The sequence below is a fragment of the Amborella trichopoda genome, chromosome 7 (genome assembly GCF_054954075.1).
Source record: "Amborella trichopoda isolate Santa Cruz 75 chromosome 7, AtrichopodaSantaCruz75HAP2 v2.0, whole genome shotgun sequence".
NCBI lineage: Eukaryota > Viridiplantae > Streptophyta > Magnoliopsida > Amborellales > Amborellaceae > Amborella > Amborella trichopoda.
In genome coordinates this window covers 4941230-4965434 of record NC_142342.1, presented here as the reverse complement: position 1 = coordinate 4965434, position 24205 = coordinate 4941230, and the positions used below count along the sequence as shown (strand labels likewise).

Here is a 24205-nt window from a genome sequence, read left to right as displayed (position 1 = left end):
GAAAAAGGTCCAGTATAAAATCTTAAAGAGAAAAATGACAGTATATTTCTTTCCGTCATGGAAAACATGGATATAATAAAACACCCATAAAAAAAACTGAACACAAACATAATTGATTCTGAAATAAGGACAAGCTTTCTATGCTCCCCCTACAATATAAAACTTATATACTTCCTCTTATCCAACCGTCCATTTTGAATGGAGGGTTAAGATTGCCCCTATTACAATGTCACATCTCTACACTATTTTATTTTTAATTTTTTTTCTATAAACTATTTTGACACCAAATTTTATATGCCCAATCCTCTATTAAACTCGTACTATCAAGAAATAATATATATATATATATATATATATATATATATATATATATATATATTTCCAATAAAATAAAATGATCAAAATACCCTTGAAAGTTTCAAGGGTATTTTGATCATTATATTTTATCAAAAAATTATTTTCAATATTTTTATAGGTGCGCCTTAATGAGAAGATGACACGTACGAAATTTCACATTCATACAATTTGTATAAAAAAGATAAAAATAAAATACTTTGAGATATTGAATCTGTGATCAAACGGTGAATGGCCGTCTTGTTCAAAATTGTACGGCTAGATGGTAGGGGAAACATAGATCTTCTATGTTGTAGGGGAAGTATAGAAACCTTTTCCCTGAAATAATACCTTCAAAAGGAGGGAAAAACGAAAAAAAGAAAGCATCTATAATATTTCCATTCAAAAGTAAATGGTAAATCTGATTCAAACTTCACCAATCCAAAGATCGGAGAAATGTAGTCCTAATCCAGGAGTAAAAGTGTACTGAACCAGTTCAAAGCAAGTTTTTCTGAAAAAAATCCCACAAATATTTACATTTGTTCGGTCACCTTATTGAGCTTTGTTTCTCTTTGGATAAATCATCTCCTTTTGGAATCAATTTACAAGACCACCTTATTGAGCTTTGTTTCTCTTTGGATAAATCATCTACTTTTGGAATCAATTTACAAGACCAGCATACATATATACAATCAATAAAATATCGTAATCAAAAGTTCTAACCATTCAACAAATTGATTCATGAGAAAATGGTTAATGCTTACGTGTATCTGCTAAATGCAAAACCCAAATGAACCCGGACGTGAGGTTTTTGGGAGGAAGGCCCTTGTTGAGAGAAAGAATAGGAGTTTTGGGGAACAATAGAGATTGGGGATTTAAGCAAACCCTAGCTTCATAGTAGTCTTGTATTGGATTAGATTTCATTAGCGTTTTGTCACAGCAACAGTGACGAAGAAAGAAGTTGATCAATGATATTATTGTGGTAAAAAATATTAATTTGAGTTTTTTGTACATTATATGAGGTAATATCTGTAAAACCCACTAACTTGTGATTCTTTCATTGATAATGAATCATTTTCTTATCAGTTGCCTATGAATATAGCCTGATTTTGGGTGAGCCACGTATATTGTGTGTTGATATTACTTCGATTATGATTTGTATTATATGGTTGTGTCACTAAATTTCCTACTTTACTTTCTCTTGGTCTCGTCATATTTTTACAAAAATTACTGTATCATATTTGATTCTTGGGTATATGGAGTTCTTGGAATCGATTTGCTAGTGAAAGATAAGTTGGTTTCAAGGTTTTAGATTTGTTGTAGTGGGGGTTCACTGTAACAAGGGGTAATTAAGATAGCCTCAGTTCCCAACAAGTAGTATCAAAGCTTAAGGGAAGTGTGTAATAATTTGGAAAAAATGGCTACTTACAAATTTTAAGTAGAGAAGTTTGATAGAAGGAATGATTTTGAACTTTCAAAAAAAAACAATTCGATGACATATTGATGCAACAAGGTCTTTATACAATACTACATGGAATATCTAAGAAACCGAAAAATATGAAGGATGGTGATTGGGAAAATTTGGATAGGAAAGCCCTTGCCACAATTCGCTTGTGTATAGCGGATGAAATACTATTTAACATAGTAGGACCAAAGATGACGATGAATTTATGGGCAAAGCTAAAAAGCTTGTGCCAAACAAAGTCCCTTACATATCGAATTTTCGTAAAAAAAAAGGTGTATTATTAGAGGATGAGTGATGGGATGAAAGTCTTAGAACACTTAAATGAATTCAATAATATAATTTGTTAATTTGATAATATCATGGTAAAGATTCAAAAGGAAGATAAGGCGGTTACTGAAGTATTATGATAATCTGCTTACTACCTTGAGTTGTAACAATGAAGAATCCCTCAAACTGGATTTGGTTTGTAGTGATCTACTTGCCAATGACCTTTGAAGAAAGGTATCAATGGATAATTCAATGGGCTCAAGAATGGAAGTACTTGTGGCAAGGGGCCGGTTGGATGAACGGGTTAATTCATCAAGAGATTCCTCAAATAGCCGATCAAGGGGTCTTATGACAAAAGAGGTTGTTGGTTTTGTAGTAAGCCCGGCCACATAAAGAAAAATTGTTGACAAAGAAAAAGGCCAAAAATTCTTCAAAGGGTTTCAATTCGGGAATAGAATAGCAAGGTGAAGCCAAGAATGAAGCTCACCAATTTGAAGAATCAACATCCAGGTATGTTGAAGAGGAGGTGTTGATGGTGGGATGCAATTACATGTACTATCAAAGTTCAGTTCTTGATAATGGATCCACACATCATATGTACCCACATAGATCGTGGTTTGATAAATATGGGCCATGTGATGGTGGTTTGGAATCAATGAGAAATAATTCAATGAGTAAAACTATCGAAATAGGCTCAGTTCGCATAAAGATGTATGAGGGGATAGTTTGAATACTTGAAAATGTAAGACATGTGCCAGATTTAAAGAAGAATTTAATTTTAATTTCTTCTCTAGTTATGGAAGGCTACAAATTTAATGGGCAATGTGGAGTACTCAAAATTTCAAAAGGAACTCTAGTTATGATGAAGAGAACCTGGGAAGGAAACTTGTATAAATTTTTGGGTGGTACAATTGTAAATAAAAGGGTAAATTTGATTGTAGAATAAGAAGCTCAACAAGGGGCATATGGTTTAGCAGTTGAAGATCTTAGTGACACAAAAACAATGTCTTGATAAAAAATTCCGGCAAGGTGAGAAATTGATGATTTGGTAAATCTACTAGGGGATGTGAAGCCAAAAACACCACATGAATCTCCTTTGAGTCAATGTTCAAAATTTGGTGAACGAAGGGCCGATGTGATTAGAGTGTTGCATGCTACTCTAAAATTGATTTTGATTATTGTCATGATTTCTATAAAATTTGTCACTTTACTTATTTATTACTTTCTTGATGAAGTGAAATAGGTACTTCAAAATTTTAGAAGTTTGGGCAAGTATTGCCAAAGATTTGAGCATATACAAGACTTCATAGGAGAGACTTGTGCAAAGGATTTCAGCAATATGAAGTCAAGCATCACTTGTACTTGTAGGTATGAAAGAAGGGTTACACCAAAAACATGTGAAGAGGTAGCATGGTTTCAAGAATAAAAGGATGAGAGTGTGGAAAAAGGTGCAGTTTGTATGAGGAAAACAAGCATGAAGGACGATGAACAAGGTGCTAATAAAGGTTATTGGGCTAGAGTGCTTGAGGCATTAGTTAAGTTCTCTAGGTTCTTTAAGAAAGGAATAACCATATATGAATGGCAAGTCAAGGATGTGATTTTGCATCAAGGTGGAGGTTGTTGGGATAGTGATGCAAAATTATCTCCCTTTTGTCTTAAGTTTTTTCCCTCATTAACCAAATATATTTTAGTCACAAGAGAAATGACTTTTATGGAGGCCCCTAAAGTCATTGTTAGATAAAGAAATGTGAGGTTTGGGAGGAAAACTCTTGTTGAGATAAAGAATATGAGTTTTGGGGAACAATAGAGATTGAGAATTTTGGCAAACTCTAGCTTCATAACAGCTTTGTATTGAGCCAGATTTCATCGGGTTTCTTCACGGCGACAGTGTTGGTCAACGGTGATGAAGAAGAGAGTCAATCTATAGTGTTATTGTGGAAAGAAATAACAATTTGAGGTTTTTTTACCATTGTATTAGATGATCTCTAGAAAACCCATTAATTTGTAGTTCTTTATTGATAGTGAATCATTTTCTTGTTGGTTTGTTGTGGATGTAGCCCGATTATGGGTGAACTATGTATATTGTGTGTCGTGAATGGTTGTGTCATTAGAGCTCCTACTTTACTTTATCTTTATCTCATCATATGTTTATCAAGTTTACTACACCATATTTGATTCTTGTGGATATGAATTTCTTGGAATCGATCTGCTAGTTGAAGGTGAGTTGATGTCGAGGTGTTAGATTTATCATAGTGAGAGATTCACTGCAACAAAGGGTAATCGAAATAACCTTGGTTCCCAACAAATTGGAGATTGAGAAAATAAAAACTTTAAAGAAATCATGCAAAACCCTAATTGGAGATGAAATTTAGCTTGAAGGAAAGATTAAGGTTAATTTTGTGCCTTCCTCAGCAGGATGACTCACGATTTCACAAGAGACCTAGATTTGGTGATGAGAGAGTGGGAGGTTCATTAGAAACAATGAACCCTAGATTTGGTGAAGGGAGAGAGAGGAGCTCCAAGGGAGGTTCATTAGACGAGGGAGAGAAGGGCTCATGCTGCGAGGAGAGATCGAGAGAGAGAGGCTTGGGTGCGTGAGGGAAGAGGAGAAGAGAAGAGAGACCTGTCAAAATGTTTGTTGAAATTTCAATATACAAAATATCACTAAAATCTACTATTTGGTAGTCTCAATGTGTTAGGAATAGAACCTTGAAATCACCCGATTTTTCCATTATTTCATTTCCAATCCAGAACTTATTTTTTAAAGTTTCTCTCATGGTCTCTCCAAAACTTAACCCCGAGAACATTGAGCTTTTAACTCTCCCTCATAGTGACCACTCTCACTCTCAAGCCCCGCCTCTCGCACTCTCTCTCAGCCCATGCCTCTCCCTCTCTTCTTTTCTTCTCTCTTCCATCCCCCATCTCTCTCTCTTCTCTCCTTGAGCCTCGGCCTCTCTTTCTTTGTAACTAGACGGCAAAGATCGTCTTCATTACAACTTCAAAGTTAAGATCCAAAGGTTCATCCTGACTTTAGAGTTAAGATCCAAAAGTTCATCCCTTTCTTTCTCCATTTGCAATATTGTGGCAACAAGATTTATGGCGTTGAAGTTTGGGTTTTATGGGTCGTTTGGATGGGTATCTAAATTCATGTTATGTATACTCGGGTATTTTGCACAAAGACATGTTTGCCAACTTTTTTGGACCAATAATCTCATTTTTTATAGGCAAAAAAGAGGGCCAAAATAAGTTCACAAAGAAAAAGTTGGCTTATCCAAAACATGACTTTGCGTAAGCTTGAGACAGGGAATACAAAATAGTACAATTGATGATAATACTATTATCCACTTTATCAGATACAATTGATTATGCCAAAACATCCCCATAAATTAGATAGATAAACTATCTCAAATTTTAAATTTGAGAGAGAGAGAGTATTTTAAAATTTTAGACAGAAAAACTATATCAACAAAAAAACAATTACATCAACAATTTACTTTAAAAAAGTACATCAAACTCAAATGATAATTAGCTATTGTAGAAACGAGGGCACAAGTAGTGCTCACAAATATCCCAATGAAAAAGAGGGAGAACGTAATAAAATTTTGTCATTACAGCCTTACACAATCCAATTAAGACGCACATCTAAATTTTATTGTAAATATAATTTTGATATCAAAATATTTTAGGATGACTTGAGAATCTATGTTTATCTCTAATTATAAAATTTTAAACCCTAAAAATAGTTCAAATCAAGTAGATCTATAGACAAATGAAAATCTTGAAAATGGACGGTCCAGATAATGTGTTGCAAGATACACTATTTTGCGAGCCCGAAATATTTTTTTCTTTTGATATTCATACATTTTGATATCGAGATGATCAATTACAGGGTTTTCCAATATCCAAAGCTAATCTTTTTATGATGGATTTTTGAGATGCACCTGTAATACTACATTTTAAGGTTGCAGCCTTATATAAACTTTTTTTCTTACATGAATTTATTAAGTAGATCAAAACGATAAAAATTAAGTGGATCAAAACGTGCTACTTGGATTGGTGAAGCATAGCTATCCTATTTGAATTGGAGTATGCTTCTGATCAAACTAACTTTACCTAATGTCTAATTCAAATCTTTAAAAACATTTTTACTTTTGTGAACAATAACGCATGTACTACTTGCACAGGAAACACACTATGAACTTGAGATATGTATCAATATAAATAGAGAGAATTTATTATTATTAGATAACCGAAAGCATATAACTCGTAGTACTAGAAACATTAAATTCATAAGGTAAAATTCCGATACATATCAGTGCAATTGGGAGGATTATTAGTATGATGTAACTAAAAGCATAAAACTCCTGGTATTAAGCCCTGAAATTTACAAGGTTAATGCGACATTGAACAAAATGAAAAGAAGCGTTGCAAGTGATAACTTTACAAAGTTTCATAAAAACAAAATCATGGGGGATAGAGAGTAAGTTTACTAAGAGATGGGGCATGAGATGGAGGGCCTTTATTGTAAGGAAAAAGTTTATATAAGGTTGCAATCTTAAAATGTAGAATTGATGTGCACCTAAAAAATTTATTTGTTTTGATTTTGGAAAACCGTCTAATTGATCATCTCGACATCGAGATGTATAAATATGAAAAAAAAAAAAAAAAAAGTCCTAAAAATAATGTATCTTGCAACAAATTATCTGGACCGTCTATGTTTAAGATTTTTAAGTGTTTATAGATCTACCTGATTTGAACCAATTTTAAAGTTTAAGAGTATATATTTAGAGGCGAAAGTAGATTATCAAACCACTCTAATAATTTTTTATACCAAAATTATATTTATAATAAAATTTGAAGGTGCGCCACCTTAATTTCATTGTTTAAGGTTGCCACCTTATACAAACCACACCTTTATTTTAATGAAAAAGTTTATATAAAGTTGCATTCTTAATTACATATGCACCTCAAAAATCCATCGAAAAAGTTTGTTTTAGTGTTGAAAAAAGCCTCTAATTGATCATCTTTTGAGTCCCATAAAGAGTGCATCTTGCAATACATTATCTAGACCGTCCATTTTCAAGATTTTCACATGTTTATAGATCTACTTGAATTTAGCCATTTTCAGAGTTTAAAATTTTATAGTCAAATATGAAAAAAGATTTTGAGGTAATCCTAAGAGTTATTTTCACCAAAATTACATGTTATGATAAAATTTGGAGGTGCGCCTTAATTGGATTATTTAAGGTTTCAACTTTATAGAAACCACGCCCTTATTTTAAAGCCATGTATTGGAGCCTTCAAAAGAGAAGGGAATATCATGCACTTTGTATTCATTTACCTTTGATACAAGGTGGGTCACATTAGTCTTGATTATTGGATGTGACATTGGATGGTTGCAATTATTGCATTGAGCAAGTTCAAACGTCAAAAAAAAAAATTTTGAACTTTGTGACGTATCCAAACTTTCAAATTTCACATCAAATGATTGTAAAGAATTGTGACTACCTTATATCAAAAGTAAATGATCTCATTGTATAAAATCCCATTGAGTCCTACATGTTAAAAGAACACCTTATGTGGGGTTTGACTATAGTGTTATTTTTTCATCTCCTTATGCTTCATGGGCCCTTTATAGAATACGTGAAATTGGTAAGCGAGCTGTTTTACGAGGCATTTTATCTCGTCGATGCCTGCATTTTTAGCATGCACACTTGATGGAAAGCCAAACAACAATACAAAAAAATCACGAAGATTTTTTTTTTTTTTGACAAAGTTATAAACTTTTATTAATGTAAAAGGAAAACACTAAAATTACAATGGCAGTATCATGTATTACAACTTCCGAGCCACTCACACTACGTTTAGCCAGCATATTTGCTACATCATTTGCCTCCCTATAAACATAGCGAAACTCAATCTGCATTCATAGCGATACTCGACTTGTATTCCGATAACTTCATCCGGAACATGTATCGATATAGATCTCGATGTCCACGGGAGGTTTCCAATTTTTTTTACACCAATTGATAATGTCGAGGGAGCCACTTTCGACTATACACCACATGCCTAGACATCTCTCTTTCACCAATTTAAGGTCAAAAAGAAAAAGACTCAATTCAGCCATGTTTGCTGTAGAATTAACATAAGGACAAAATAACAACAAAGAATAGCACCATCTGAATTTCTAAGAGTTCCCCCAGTCCCCGCTGGCCCATGGTCCCCATTGAACTACTGTCGAGCCTAGTACCGGTGGACTCCATCTGCCCTTGACCCAGAAAAATCACTTGAATTCCTTGTTTCATTTAGAAAGCTAAAATTTTTTCAAGGCATAAATTATAGAATGGAAATTTAATCCATTATTTGTTTAAGGTGGAAATGCCTCTTGAGGACCTTTTATTTTGCCATAAATAGCTGGTAATGCACACGAAAATCACTATAGGCACGATCCTTTGGGAAGGGTGGAAGGAGAACAGGAAGACCTTTGAAGGGATTGCGCTGCCTATAGATAAAGTTATGCATATAATCAAATTATCTATTTGGTCAAGCCTTTCGGTGTCTAAGGAAGGTTGGGGTATTTAAAAAATCGATGTAATGGTGAATTTCCCTAATCTATTTGCCCTTGATATGCATAGATGTAAGCCAAAAGGATTATGCGTTAAACCGTCATTGGGTTATATTAAGCTGAATTTTGATGGGAGCTTACTTGGGAACCCGGGGCCAGCTAGGATTGGAGGGGTGTTCCGAGATTCTTATGGTAATACCCTTCTGTCTTATGTGGGCCTTATTGGTGTAGCTACGACTAATTCGACGGAACTGCAGGCTTTGCTTAAAGGGTTGGAGATTTTCACATAGACGAATTTGGGTGGTTGAAGGTGATTCCTTGAATGTCATCCGTTGGTGTCGAAAGGAGCAGCTGGTCTTGTAGGAGCTTCGGTCCTCTTGGCTGACGATCTTGGATAGTTCTTCTTTTATTTCTGTTTCTTTCTCCCACGTTTACCGTGAGGTTACTGGTGTCACTTATGCCTTAACGAAGGGTGGTGTCTCTTGCCTCTCTTTGTATTTCTCATGATGTAAACTCACTTTTGTGATTAATAAAGTTCCCTGGATGTCTTTAAAAAAAAAAGAACAACCATGGGCAAAAGGAATAACAACAACCATCTTTGGGGAAATTTCCGGCAACCACAATTACCATGGGCAAAAGGAATTACCGATGGTTGTAAGCTGACCTGATTCGTTCACCGTTTCCCATGTTTATTTTCTAAGGTCACTATTGGTTCGAATGAAAGTGATTTTTTTAAAATTATTTTGAAAAATAACTAATTTTTCACGTTTGGTTAGTCACAAGAATCATCAATCTTTTTATCTTTGAAATTAATTTTAATAAAAAGTGTCTAATATCTAGGAAATAGGATTCATAATCATATAGATAAGAGTCCAATTTCTTTCAAAATAATCAGGAGTGGGGGTATAAATAGGGATGCCACCATCCCGAGGCCCGACAAAGCCCAAAAATGCTTTTGGCCCCACCTGAAAACTCCCCTCCCCGAATATGCAATCCCGGCTCTGCCCGGCTCAAAAAGAATCTACTAGGCCTCCACCCGACCCATTAAGAAACCCCATCTCTTTTTTTTCTTTTTTTTTTGTGTTAATTTCACTCTTCAAACTTTTTTTGTTTGTAGTGAGCCAAAAATAAAATAAAATATACCAAAAGTATTTTTTAAAAATGGATTTTCAGAGAGAGATCTGATATTTAGAGAGAGAAAGAGAAATTTGATTTCTAAAGAAAGGATGGGTTTTTAGAAAGTGAAAGAGAGAAAATAGGTTTTAGAGAGAGAAAGAGAAATAGAGATTGGATTCTTGAGAGAGAAAATGGATTTTTAGAGAGAAAGATTGGGTTTTTAGAGAGAGAAAGAGAGATTGGGTTTCTAGAGAGAGAATGGGTTTTTAGAGAGATCTTTTATACACTATCTATCTAATCCTTTGGGCCAAATTTACAATAGGAATATCTTATATATATCCCAAATTTTGGGGATGTGAATCGAGAACCTAGCAAACCTCAAAGAAAAAAACGAAAATTAACTGTCACTCTTTATATGCCTAAAAACATTGGCAACCCAAGATTACATCAATACGATCCAATTTTTGGAGGGAATGATCTAGATGTTCAAGAGCTCAAAATCCAAGTTTTTTTTTTTATAATAATCATCTAGGTTGATCCTGAAATTTCATATAAAAAAAAAAAATCTCAGTATTTTGCCCAAGAGAGTAAATATACGGTATGCTTCATTAGAATTATAATGCGCCCTTCATCCTCTATGCGCCCTCTCATGCTTTAGGACACCAACTTGGTTTAACATTGTACTAAAGTCTTTAGTGGACTTGGTGCTAAGTGGGGTTCATATCAAACTTATTTGGGAGGGAGATAGACTATTTTAAGATATTGAGAGATCATTTTAAGACCAATAATTCATATAACAGTGATATCAATACCTAATGAATGTTTCATACTTTCGAGGGAGAGAAATAAGGAAAAACAAAATTAAAATATGTTTGGATCTAATGGTTAACTAATTTGTTAGTCCATTGGACTCAAGATATATGTGATCAAGGTTGGTCGGCCCACCACAACATGACGTACTGAGCTCCATTTCTAACACTGACAAGCGAACCTTTCCTATTAATCTAGCAAAAATAGAAGTAAAGAATGAGAGATAAATATAGTGCGCGAACAAAGTATTCTAGTAGATGTAGTTTTTAAACTTACTCCTGCGGGGCAAAACACTTGCATAGAGGAAACCCCTTAATCTGAACTTCAGAAATGGTTTTATAACCGCCATGAATAATTTCAAAAGCAAATAGGGGATTTCGATTTTACCTAGATTTTTCTGGCAAATAAAATAGATAGTTTGATATCAAAACTATATTTTTATAAGCAGATTAAGGTGTGAGTTCAATGTATTTTATTTCTAGATTGATCATTATGATAAGTAGAGAGAATTCTAAAATTTGGAGTCCCAACAAATTCTCGTTTATCTGAGGAAGTAAGTGTACATTTTGCTCCCTTAGGAGCATGTAATTTTCTTACCTAAAGAACCGAGGGTGAAAAGTTGATGAAGGTTGAATATTAGAAACTAATCACAATAAAGTTTAGAACAAACCCCACCGAAAATAAGCTAGAGGCCTCTTACTTTGTGGCTGATTAAATCATTTCCCCTGATGGGAGTGCTTGTGCTGGTCTTGCAGGACCAAATTCTATATTTGGCGATGAACACTTAGTTGGGGATTTTGAAATTTTGTACATCATTGTTTTGATGGGTGCCGTTTCTATACGGTTGCAACCTTGACCTCCAAATTTTATCATGTAATTTTGTTGTAAATTTTTTTTAAGATTATTTAAAAATCTATTTTCATCTTTAAGTACAAAATTTTAAACTCCAAATATAGTTAAAATCAATTAGATCTATAAATATATGAAAATCTTGAAAATAAACAGTCTAGATAATGTGTTGCAAGATGCATTATTTCTGAGACTCAAAATCTTCTTCTTTTTTTATATTCATATATCTCGATGTCGAGATGATCAATTAGAGGGTTTTTCAACATTAAAACAACCTTTTCCAATGGATTTTTTAGGTGCATTTTAATTTTACATTTTAAGGTTGCAACCTTATATAAACTTTTTCCTTTTTTAATTACTTTGCGGATAATTGTTCTTAAAAGAATTATTTTTCAGACCAGTTCTTAAATTGACTTCAAAAAGAGAGAAAGAAGATTTGTGACCCTATTGGGAAAGATAAATTGCAAAGTCAATTTGGGGTTGTAAAACCAAAATTCAAGTAACTCGAGCAAATTTGAGAATGCTCAATATAGGGAACAAACATAGTTCTGGATAAAACAGTAAAAATGTGGCAAAGAAATGTAAGGGTAAGAAAGATACTTACATAGTTTGTCAAATTTCTCACTAAATTGCAAAAGGACGAAGTTTCTATAAGGCCTAGGCTTTATGAAAACAAAATAAAGCCTCACCTCAAATCCTCATTTGGAAAGTAATTTTGGCAATGGAAATATCCATGATGGCTCTAAAATCAATTTTTAACACCCATAATAGATTTCAAACTCAAAAAATGGTACAAATCTTATCAAACCGTGAACACATATTTTTAGGGTCTAGATAATTTATAATAATATACACTTTTTTAGAGTTTGAAATTTTAATTTTTTTTCATAACCATAATGGTCAAGCCAAGATGAACGATGTAAAGTTTTTCCAATGCTTGAATTGCAATTTTCGATGAGTTATAAAAGTGAGGATTTACTTATTTTGATAGAACTGCTTTGTTTCCTTCAAAAAAAAATATCATAATACAAACATGAATGATTTAAGAAAAATATAAAGTTTGACCAGCTTCTCTTCAAGCCTTATATCCAAGTTTTTCTTCTCTAGAATACCTACCCAAAAACTTAAAAGAATCTCACCATTCACTCTCTTACCGAAAGAATTGCACTCTTCACTAGAAGTCCTCTTCTTCCCCAAGATAATCCTAAAATAAATTCAAAATAGAAAAGAGTAGTATATTATAAGATAGGAAAGAGATATTGCTCTTTTTTTTTTTTAGAGGAAAATGACTTAGGGACATTATGTACTCTCTTTAACAAGAATACATGCCTATAAAGTAAGTGTCTCCCATTTTCGACTGCAAAACATGTCATACGTGCATTTTAGTGACTTTTTTAGTGATTTCAAGAAGGTATCTTAGTGGCTTTTTCGAATGCCACCATTTATGCCTTTTAAAGTGCAGGTGCACTATGAAAAATTTGTGCCTTATGGCCTCACTAAGGGTTTGTTCTTTGATAGAGTAGAATGACAGATGAAGATTGGTAAAAAAATTCAAAATAAAAATAAGTACATTATAAGATAGGAAAGATATATTATTCTATCCTTTTGAGAAGAAAATGACTTATAAACATTATGTACTCTCTGTAACAAGAATACCCACCTATAAAGTAAGCGTGTCTCCCATTTTCAGCTGCAAAACATGTCATACATACATTTTAGTTACTTTTTAAGTGATTTCAGGAATGTCTTAGTGGCTTTTTTGAATGCCACCTTTTCTGCCCTTTAAAGTGCGGATGTACTATGAAAAATTTGTGTTTTATGGTCTTGCTAAAGATATGGTCCTTGATAAATTAGAATGACGGATCATGATTCTTGTAGCCGACCTTAAATAGTTAAGAAACGACTATAATAATAATGATGATCTATGTAAAAGAAAGAACATAAATGTTTTAACCTCACATACAAAAGCAATGCTTTCAAGGAAAATCAAAATGGAAATTGATAAATGCATACAAGAGCCAAACATGACAATGAATAAAATAGGAGACCCACCATTGAGAAGTACGTCATTTCGAACCAAGTGAAACTCCAAATTATAATTGGGATTTATATTATAAGAATATTTCTTTTTGGTACAAAGCGGTCACGATTAGTTTCAGCCATTGGATATAAAATCCGACAAATTGAAGTGCTTCACAATTCAAAATATGGAAATAGATTTTATTTCCATTGTAAACTTTAGGCTTAGTTTGGACAGTCCCATATATTTTATTTATGAACATATAATTTATAAGGGTGAGGTTTGTATAGAGCTTAGGCTCTAAACAATCAAATTAGAGCCTACCTTCAAATAGTGTCGAGAAATGCGGTTTTAATGTTGGTAATCTTTGTGATAACCTTAGAATATATAGCTTTCAAAAATAGTGTAGATCTACAGATTTATGAAAACTCGAAAATTTTGAAAATTGACAGTCCAAAAATGCGTTACAAAATATACTATTTTCAAAACTTGAAATCCATTTTTTTTCTCATGTCCATACATCTTGATGTCGAGATGATCAATTTGAGGACATTTGGGCAACAAAACAACCTCTTCTAGTGAAATTTTTGAGATAGGCTCTAATTTGATTGTTTAGAGCCTCGGCTCTATATAAACTTTTTCCAATTTATAAACATGGACTTTCTAGCTTCTTTTTAAACGGATGGGGAAATGCTTGGGGGCCATTGTCCCAATAAGCAGAGGAAAGAAACAGCCCTTTCCCTCTAGGCGTCTTAGCATAGGACCACACTTTGAACCCTTTTCACTCTTGAGTTGGTGGGGGAAGAACTGAGTTATGTTATGGTCTGTGCAAATAGGGCCTAAGCAATGTGAGTAAATCCATTATGCTTTATGATGAAATATAAACTAGCTTAGACCAATATATGCTGAATGATAATTGCATAGTATAATAATTTATCCACAAAAAAAGAGTACAAGCTTTGAAAGGCATTTTACCTTAGATGAAACTCCACAGCCTAAGATTAGTCTATAGAGAAAAAAAAAATTGTATGAGATTATTATCAATCACAAATACTAAATGAAATGAGATGTCCCATACATTGAGGAACACCAGAGATCACTTAGAATCATGCTCTTCGAGTCTAGAGTACTAACAAGGGAATCACTTGATGAATTGTGTTGCAATATTTCCCACTGCTAGCACAGTTATCAACCATGACATGTAAGGTAAAAAACTTATGTTTTTTTTGTATATGAAAAATTGTATGTAAGAAGATTGTTATTCTTTTGTTACAAGAATATTACAATCAATCTTAGCTGTTGAAAATAAAATTAGGCGATTATGATATACTATTGATGTTGCTCTCTTCTTGATACATCCTGAGCTATTTTATTTCCCATCGGCCAATTAGGAGTGATTTTGTGCTCATATCAGAGGCAAATGGTCATATGATGTATAAAACCCCAATAAGTAACATTACACATGTGATTTATTCATTCCTTGTAAAGAATGTTGGACTTAGATCATAGTCACCTAATTCACTCAAGTAAACACACATTGAATCTCAAACAAAACATTTTCACCTTCTTCTTCTTTTTTATTTGTTTGTGGGTAGAGATAAATCCTTTGTTCACTTTGTGGCTCACACATACTGACCACCCAAGCGAAGGGCTCATCCCTACCAAAAAAATTCAACATAATTGGTGATTGAATCCCAAGTTTCCATTTCAAATCATTGAAACTTGATTCCTTCAGCATGTTTCGCTTTAGGCGTACTGTGAAAAATATTAACCACCTGCCCTTTGGGTTCGAAGTCCTTTCTTTCTCATGTTGACTTGGGATAGAACTCTAAAGATCATAATGCGGCACCCCACCACCCTGACCACACAGGCCCAGAAGCCAGCCTCCCCCTCTCATGTTAACTTAGGATGGGACTCGAAGTTTCGATCAAAATGTGGCACCCCACCAGCCTAACTACCCAACCGAGAGGTCAGGAGATTCATTGTTGACTCTGTACTGTATTCTTTGTGCCAGCCATTACTTAAATGCGCATGTAGGCCATTGAAACCTGGCTCAATAACAAGCCTGACAGTTTTGTTATGTCACTGGTTAATGTTCAAAAAAAAGAGAAAAAACTTTCTGCTATATGTTGCATCCATGAGTTTCTTCTTCTTGTTATCTGTAAGCAGAGTTAAATTTGGGTTTAATTGCAATGGTACCTTAGTCTACAGTAAGCTCATTATACTTGGTTCAGGGCACATATTAACCATCATCATAACCCAAATAAATTCTCCAACTTCCCTCCTTTTATTGGGCCTGACCGACAAGTCCATGGGCCTACTCGGTGAACAAGGGGATTAAAATGTATTGGGCTTGGGCAAAGAGGCAGAAATTGAATACCTTCCCTTAGAAATCAAAACCCATTTATTGAAGAAAAGAAAAAAATACGAAACATCAATGGTGTGGACACGGTTTAGGTCAGAAAACAAATGAAGAAATAAATCAAATGCTCCGTGCACCCTTCCCATTTTAAGACCTAAGAAGGACATGACAAATACAATAAACAATAATTGCATGCATCATTCTTGGATTTAGGGAGTACTGTCTTTTTCTATTTCTTCCTCTTTTCGTACTGTAATTATGGAGCTTCGCTCCTTTATTAATGAGCTTAGGGGTGAACACTAAAAAAAAAAAAAAAAAACCTGCATGCACATTTGTATTCATTTGAAGCCCTTCTCTCTCTCTCTCTCTCTCTCATACAAGATAAGGAAAACTCTCTCCTCTAATTGGCATTGTTACGTGGGTTCAGTTCCCTTGGCACTGTTCTCTTTCTCAAATTCAAGTTTTGCAGTGCAATCATTTTGAACATGAAAGAGCAAAATGATGAATTTGGGCTGCGCGATACATGCAAGAGCAGAGCCAGAATGGAAAGAGATAGTTTTCTTTCTCAGATTTAGGCTAAAAAAAGTGCTGGGTCTTTTACAATGAAGGCTGAGGCTGGAACAGGGAGGGGATTCATTCATTTATATCTTCATGCACAGGCGGGGCCAACTGGTCCGGGCTGAGAACAGTGGTGGGACATTAAAAGGGCGGCCAAAACAGTTGTTCAATCATTCATGCCTGTCTCTCCCTCTCTCTCTCATCCTGAACAGTTTTATGTCATTGTTAGTACTTAGCCCCACCACCCTCTTCTACCTGTGTTTCTCTCACCACTCTCTCTCACACATTCATGATGATGTTAATCTATTGTGCACAAGGAACAAACAATTTCTTTTTCCACTGCAACCCAATATCCCCATGTATCTTTCATTGTTTAATACGATGCACCTCTCTCTCTCTCCATTGTTTATTAAGATCCAGAAGCCCCTTCTCTCCCGCTATCTTCTGTCTCTCTCTATCTCTCACTCTCTCTCACCAGATCAATAAAACTTTACCCCCATGGCAAAGTGGCCCACGGTCCGTCAATCTTTAACCATTCAACCCAGTGACCCACCTCTCTCTCTCTCTCTCTCTCTCTCTCTATAAACTAAATTCAGCTGAATCTAGCAGGCCCCTAATAAACCATATAAAGCAACTGAGATTCCTCATAACATATAAAAAGACACTGTGCTTTCTGCTCCTGACAATGACGCACAGCAATTACTCCCCCCCACATAAACAGCATACAAAGCCCCCACCCCTTTGCAAATCCAAACCTTTCTCACACTGATCCTTCACAGTCAGAACTCAGAACCCATGACACCAACTCAACATTAACAATAAAAGAGAAACATCAATAGAATAAGGAGAAGCACTCGAGAACAAAACCAGAGAGACCAAAACAAGTGTTCATAAAATAAGAAACAAAGATTGACAAAAGAAATAAAGATGGGGCATCTGGGTTCTTGTTTATTCCCAAAAGCTTTCTACAACAGAGGAGTCACATTAGTAGACTGAAGACAGAGACAAAACTCGGGTATTCTGCAAATACCCAACAATAGTTTCTCCCTCTCTTTAAGATTTCTCCTTCTCTTTAAGACTTCTCCCTCCCATTTCCAGAAACAGAAGCATCATAAAAGTCCTCCTTTCTCCCAACCCCGCAATCTGTTAGTCAATGGACATGGGATATGTATATATGTGTGTGTTTTAACCCAGCTAGCTATCTACTTTACGGGGCATATAGACTACATATGTCCTTTCTTCTAAACAACAATTTGTACAACAGAAGAGAAAGAAGAGAGACAGTCAGTTGCAGCCCTGCCTCTCCAGAAAATCATGGGCAGAGAGTCTAAAATGGTGTGTAGAATTTTGAGGATGAGGAAAGCCCAGATGAAGCAACCCAACTATGGTGCTAATTTTACCCATTCGTATCGACCGGGAAGAGGCAAGTCGTTTACTGGATCATAGTTGTACCTGCAAAAAAAAGTACAAAAATTTGTCCAAAAAAAATCAAAAGAAGAAACGAATTGAATACTAGCAAAGCCACAATGCCCAATCTGACTATTAAGCCGATGATAATCTCTGAATCCATGCCTTCATTTCTTAGAATTAATTCTCAATAATACTATTGAAGTCTCAGACACAGCAATTAGTTTTCACCAAGAACAATTGCAGAAAAAGTCAAAGAAGCTGGTTTTCATTATAATTGTTCATCCAAGAATACAAAAAGGGTAGAGAAGCATAAAAAAGAAAGACAAAAATAAATGGCAAAAAAGCAATAACCAAAAGCAAAATCAAATTGGGTCTTTAATTGCAGATTCTGTCAAAAAATATAAGTGAAAAAAAAAACAGCACAAAATGGAACACGATCAAAAAATACCGCACAAATAAACAAAACTATACTATCACATTAATAATAGACAATTTATCAAACAGAAAATGGAACACAATCGTTAAATAACCACAACAAACTAATTAGAAAACAATACAATTACATGAATAACAGACCAAAATGATCAGACAAGAAAAAAGAAAATAACTAAACAAATACTGAAACATAATTGAGCACTAACAACATTATGAAGGCATTAGTGTAAGCTCAAAACCGAAACAAAAGAAGAAAGGAACGACCAGTGTTCAAAAATACTGACTCAAGAACATACCAAGTCGGACCGTTGTTATTTTAACATAAGACTCAGGGCAAGTCCCGAGGTTTTCCCTTTGGACATGCCTGTCCCCCAACCCATGCCAGAGTCAGCGAATTTTATTTTTTTTTAACATTGGCAGGGATTATCAGAAAAGTCCCCAAATTAATCATTTACATGCGCACGAGTTAACATTGGCAGGGATTATCAGAAAAATCCCAAAATTAATCATTTACATACGCACGCGCACACGCACGTGAAAATACATGAGCACACAAATACGCATGCAAACCCTAGATATAGATTGATTGGTCATAAAAGTCGATTTCTTTACAAAACCCAAAAAGGAAAAAAAAGAAATGTTCATGCACACCAAGAGACAGAGCAATGGGTCAGAAGAAGCAGTCAAACTCCAAAAAAAACCTAAAAAGGTCAAGATGAGGGAAAAAAGTGTAGAGAAACCCAAAAATGAGTGCACAATAATGAACACCCAAAAGAGGGAATTTGTCGTGCCATACTTTTCGGTGAATCTCTTTTGCTGCTGTTGCTCAGCTCTGGCAAAGAATTCTTCCATCTCGCGTGCAGTGGGCGCATGGCGACGACTTTCACTTCGTAATCTTCGGTTGGAGGCCGCATTCGTAGGCCTCGTTGTTGAACCCGGAGTCTCCAAAGATTCTGGATCCCTAATTAGACTTGAAGGTGTGGTTTCCCGGATACCCCTGTTATTAAGTCGAGAACCAAAAAAGGAAGAGAAATCAAGACCATTAACGGATATCTTTATACAGGGATTCTATCCAAAGATCTAATCTATTTTTCTATCCATTGATGAAAAAAGTTTAGAAGCCATTCATGTATTTATTTTTTATGTTGGAAAAATTTACAACGAGCATAAATCAATTTAATATTAATATGGGAAAGGAAGAATTTTCATGAAGGGATGAGAAAAACCATAGTTGAGGTGGGAAGGGTGGGTTTCCTAATTTATTTTATTTTTTGGGGTAGATGGGTTACCTAATAGTCCTGTTATTCACATATAAAGCCCCATAAAAATCAGCAATCCCATATTTTATATGGACAATAAAACTATCAACGTGTAAAGTTACAGAAACAATCAATAAAAAACACGCATTAATAGGAGGTTTTATGTCCACAAAAAAAAATCAATTTGGAGAAATTAGGTTTAATAACGGATAGTTCAATGGCAATTAGCATTTTCCTTGGGACAACAAAGCAGCTCATCACTCTGTTTCCTTAATCAAATTAAAACCAGAGTGTGTTTCTTTCTTTTCCGATATTTAACATAATACAAAATTTCAGAAAATAATAGCATGCTCAAATACTGCTTTTCCAGCGAAAAAGTGGTTTTTCTGAGACAAAAATGAGCTACAAAAGGGTCCTTGTGTACAAGAGAAGAACCCAGAAAACCACTTGGCTAATAAAACCATTTCCAAGTTTTCGCACAGTAATTGTGTAATTGAAAAAAGCGGGAAAACCACTTCAATCATAACCGACATGCAGAAAAAAGAAAGGCCCTTATCTTGGAGCACCGAACTCATAGAACAAGCACATAGCCATTTTTAGAGAGAAAAGCTTCACAAAAGGTGGTTTTCAAATACCAGAAAAGTTCCAAACAGAGTGGCTTAGAGAAATCCAAACTACAGCAAACCATTTCACAAAACAGATACATAAAAACTTCAAAACCGCTAAAACATAAAAAAACCACCACTAGAAGCAGTTTTGCACAGTACCCATGTCACAGAAACCATTCCAAAACCGCTTTAGAGGTTTTTTCGACAGATGCTTTCATGGAACAAGTTTAAGAAAGAGAGAGGCAGGAAGAGATAGGAGTCATCAGTTGTGGCGGTTTCAAAGAAAAACCCGTATTCCTGACACTATCAGAAAACCCATAGTAACAGAAAACCACCATGAAAAGTTCTCAAACTGAAATGTCTATGTACTAAAAAGATAAAAAGTTGAAAACCACTTCTAGAACAAAAAGCACCACTAAACTGGTATTACAAATGACTGGCTCCAAAAAGATGAATGAATGAACACAAACTGGAAAACCACTTAAAATCAAAGGAAACAGGTAAAAAATCTACAATTAGATAAGAGAAGCATCACATAAAAGTTGGTTTTGAATAGTAGTTACAAGTAAGTGGTTTCACGAAAACCCTTAAACCGCCAAAATCGAGTTTGAAAGGAAAAGCAGTTTTGTAATACCACTCTTCTAGAATGAAAGCGGTTTTACACAGTAACAAGAGGAACAAGCGAAACCCCTTTGGAAAGGAAAAAAAAAAAAAAGTTGGTTTTGCAAGAAACACAGTTCAAAACCACCCAAGGGGAGCAGGGAGGTGGAGAAAGAGATTCTCGGCACCAGTCAGGAAGCGAGAGAGCGATTCTCGGCACGCGTCAAAGAAAAAAAAAAACAATGTTCGAATAATTCTTCTAGAGAGAGAAAGATGGTTTTATGATAACAGCTCAAAAAAAACCCTTTCTGGATAGCACAAGAGAGAGAAACAGGGGTTTAGAGAGAGAATAGACGGGATTTCGCCATACCTTTCTCTAACATCAAAGTCGACAACATTCTCTCCAAAAGAAGCTTCAACGCCAGGTTCGTTCTCTAGGGTTTGAGACGCAACCGGTTTTGCACAATCAACTGAAACCACCTCCTCTCTGTCCCTGGTTTTCGAGCAACTTTTAGAGAGAGAGACCGAACCAGCAGCTGAACCACTCTGACCAATCCTAGGGTTTGCGGCGTTCCCCGAATGCGACTGTTTTGAACCATGATTAGGGTTAGGGTTTGAACCAGTCGAAGTGGTTTTGGGGGTTTGAGGAGAGTGAGTTTTATCTGGAAAAGGTGGTTTTTCCAGGCGACGGCTTCGAAGCTGGAGATAAGAGGTAGGTTTTTGCAGGCGAGCAGTAGCTATGGCGCTCTTTTGCAGAGCAAGCGTTCGAGCTCTGGTTCGAACACCAAGAGAGGGTGACGAGACCTCCATTACTGCAACTTCTCCTGAGCCTTTTCCTTTTCTCATGTATTTACCCATGGCTCTCCGCTCATAGAGAGAGAGAGAGAGAGACAAGAAGAAGATAAAGAGAGAGAAACAGAGATGAATTTTTTAAAGAGGGGAGATCAGTGGGAAAGACAGAGATTGGGGATTCAGGATTTTAAGCTTTTCAATGAATAGAGAGATAAATAAGGAGAGCAGAGCAGAGAACTGGTGTATGCATGTCGCTTAGAGAGAGAAAGCGAGGAGACGGTTTGAGAATGTTGGTTTTCCGAAACAGTAGAGAGAGGGAAGCTTCGGTACGGGGTTTGACGGTCAAGAGAGAGAAAGGGGTGTTTGAGCTTGTGGGGCAAAGAGAGAGATAGAGGGAGAGAGAGAGAGAGAGAGAAAGACTGGTGTGGAGGTTTAACCAGAGAGCGGGAGAAATGGTTTGCAGAGATGGGTTTTAGAGAGAGAGAGAGAGGCGGGAGACGTAGAGTTTAAGCCGTGAGAAAGGGAAATGGGTTATAGCAGAAGAGAGAGAGAGAGAGGGTTTTAAGAAGAGAAGGGAGGATTCGGAGAAAGGTGGGGGGTTATAAAGGAAAGGGAAAAGGGTAACAATGTTGCAGGGTTTTAAGAAGAGAAGGGAGGATTTGGAGAAAGATGGGAGGGTTATAAAGGAAAGGGAAAAGGGTAAACAATGTTGTAGGGTAGGGCGTGAGAGATACCGGAAAACCTAGAGCGAGAAAGAGAGGAGAGAGAGAGAAAGGGTAATAAAAGGAAAGTGGAATTGAACGAGTGGGATTGAATTTCAAACATTAGGTGGGGGGTTGGGGGTCAGATGAATGAAGAGAGAGAGTTTAGAGAGAGAAAGTAGAGAGAGACTTGGCAGACAAGTCATTGGATACTCCTTGGAGATGGACAGGTGGAAAGCGCCATCGGTAATACCAAAAATCTCTCCTTAATTTCTCTCTCTCTCTCTAAAAATAATGTAAATTTACTGATAATTAGGAGCACCACAGTCCGAATTTTAGGGTATCCACTAAATTCAATGGAGAATGCGTGTACCTCCTTCAAACCAAAAATCTCTCCTTAATTTCTCTCTCTCTCTCTCTCTAAAATTAATGTAAATTTACTGATAATTAGGAGCACCACAGTCCGAATGTTTAGGGTATCCACTAAATTCAATGGAGAATGCGTGTACCTCCTTCAAACCAAACAAACATCCCAAACCAACGCCCTTCTCTCTCCCTCTGTAACCAATCCTTTCTCTCTCTAGACTTCTCACACCAATCCTCTCTCTCTCTAGACTTCTCAGACCAACCCTCTCTCTCTCTAGACTTCTCAAACGAACCCTCTCTCTCACCAATCCTTTCTCTCTCTAGACTTCTCAGACCAACCCTCTCTCTCTAGACTTCTCACATCAACCCCTCTCTCTCTCACCAATCCTTTCCCTCTCTGGACTCTTCTCAGACCAACCCTCTCTCTCTAGACTTCTCACATCAACCCCTCTCTCTCTCTCTCTCGTGTCAAAAAAGGGTCCAGGATTCTCTTAACGACGCTAAGGCATCGATTCTTCCCTCTTACAATAAACGAAAATTTCCTTTTAGACCTTTCCCTCTCTCACTCTCTTCTAGGTTGAAATTTAGTCCTCTCGCAAAAAGAGAAAAGAGTTTGGACTTGATGTCCCACTCTCTAAATTGCTCTCAATATCACTTTTTCTCTCCGCCTAAGATCAGGAAAAATCTTACCGAAACGGTTATAACCGGAATCACCCGGTTCAACAGCTTAACTTAAAATAAAGTGTACAAAAATTAATAAAACTTATAAAATATAAAAATATATTTAAAGCATTATTATATAAAGCATATCCAAATGAAATTGAAAATTAATAAAAAAAATTGATTTCAAATACTCAGTTTGCCTAATGGTATTTTTGAAATTTTCCAAAAGAGATGGAAAAATATAAAAATAAATATTAATAGGCAAAACAATTTCTAATTTTTGTCAAAATGATGAAAGATAATAAAAAATGCATTACAAATAAAATCCCTTATTTTTTGAGATTTTATATAATTTTTTAATTATTTATAAAATACCCTATTGGTCCACCAAAATCGAAACCGGACAGTGGCTGGTTCCGATCTACATAAGTGGACAGTTAGAATTTGAACTACCTGATTTTTTATTTTTCCTACACTGCTCTAGCCCTAAGGCAATGCTTTCTTCCTCTTATAATAGTAAAGGTTTTAAAATCCGGCAATCCGATAAGGACTCTAGTGAACTAATAAAAATCGCTAATTTAGATAGGATTTGGTTGGTGATCGATAAGGGTCCTTCCCTGAAATCTTCCAATTTATTTTGTATTATTATTTTTACCCAATTTTCTAATAATTGGCCATTTGTATTATTTTTTGCTTAATTTTCTATTGGTCTTTCAATCAGTCGAGTCTGCTCGGACTTGGCCAAGTTACTCGAGCGCAACCAATGGCCAAGCCCAACTTGGGGGGTCCAACTCAAAGATATTAAAAAAATTCAAATAATATATATATATATATTTGTACTTTTTTTTGTGTTCTCTATCATTTTGGCAACGATTGGAAAGTAGTTTGGCCATGAATATTTATTTTTATATTTTTTCCATCTTTTTTGAAAAAAAGTAAAAATACACAATCACAAACAATTTTTCAAGTTCTATTTTTTTGCTATTTTTAACTGCACATAGATATTTTTAAATATGGGATAGATAA

The 24205-nt window shown here is 35.4% G+C and overlaps 1 protein-coding gene across 1 annotated transcript; it reads right to left on the bottom strand.

Annotated features, from left to right (window-relative positions):
- Positions 1 to 17218: 17218 nt before the first annotated feature.
- LOC18447280 (cyclin-dependent kinase inhibitor 5) lies at positions 17219 to 22151 on the bottom strand. Its single transcript, XM_088872426.1, has 3 exons — positions 21028 to 22151; positions 18987 to 19187; positions 17219 to 17797 (listed from the first exon to the last, which is right to left on the bottom strand). The coding sequence occupies exons 1-3, from the start codon at positions 21513 to 21515 to the stop codon at positions 17728 to 17730; spliced, it is 759 nt and encodes a 252-aa protein (XP_088728552.1). The 5' UTR covers positions 21516 to 22151; the 3' UTR covers positions 17219 to 17727.
- Positions 22152 to 24205: the final 2054 nt, after the last annotated feature.

What these genes read in the sequence shown, in the direction of transcription:
- LOC18447280 (XM_088872426.1), bottom strand. Translation starts at nt 21,515, where the DNA reads ATGGGTAAATACATGAGAAAAGGAAAAGGCTCAGGAGAAGTTGCAGTA. An exon ending in GACTTTGATGTTAGAGAAAG is followed by an intron (nt 19,188 to 21,027) that starts GTATGGCGAAAT and finishes ACTTAATAACAG; the next exon opens with GGGTATCCGGGAAACCACAC. An exon ending in CAAAAGAGATTCACCGAAAA is followed by an intron (nt 17,798 to 18,986) that starts GTATGGCACGAC and finishes TTTTTTTTGCAG; the next exon opens with GTACAACTATGATCCAGTAA.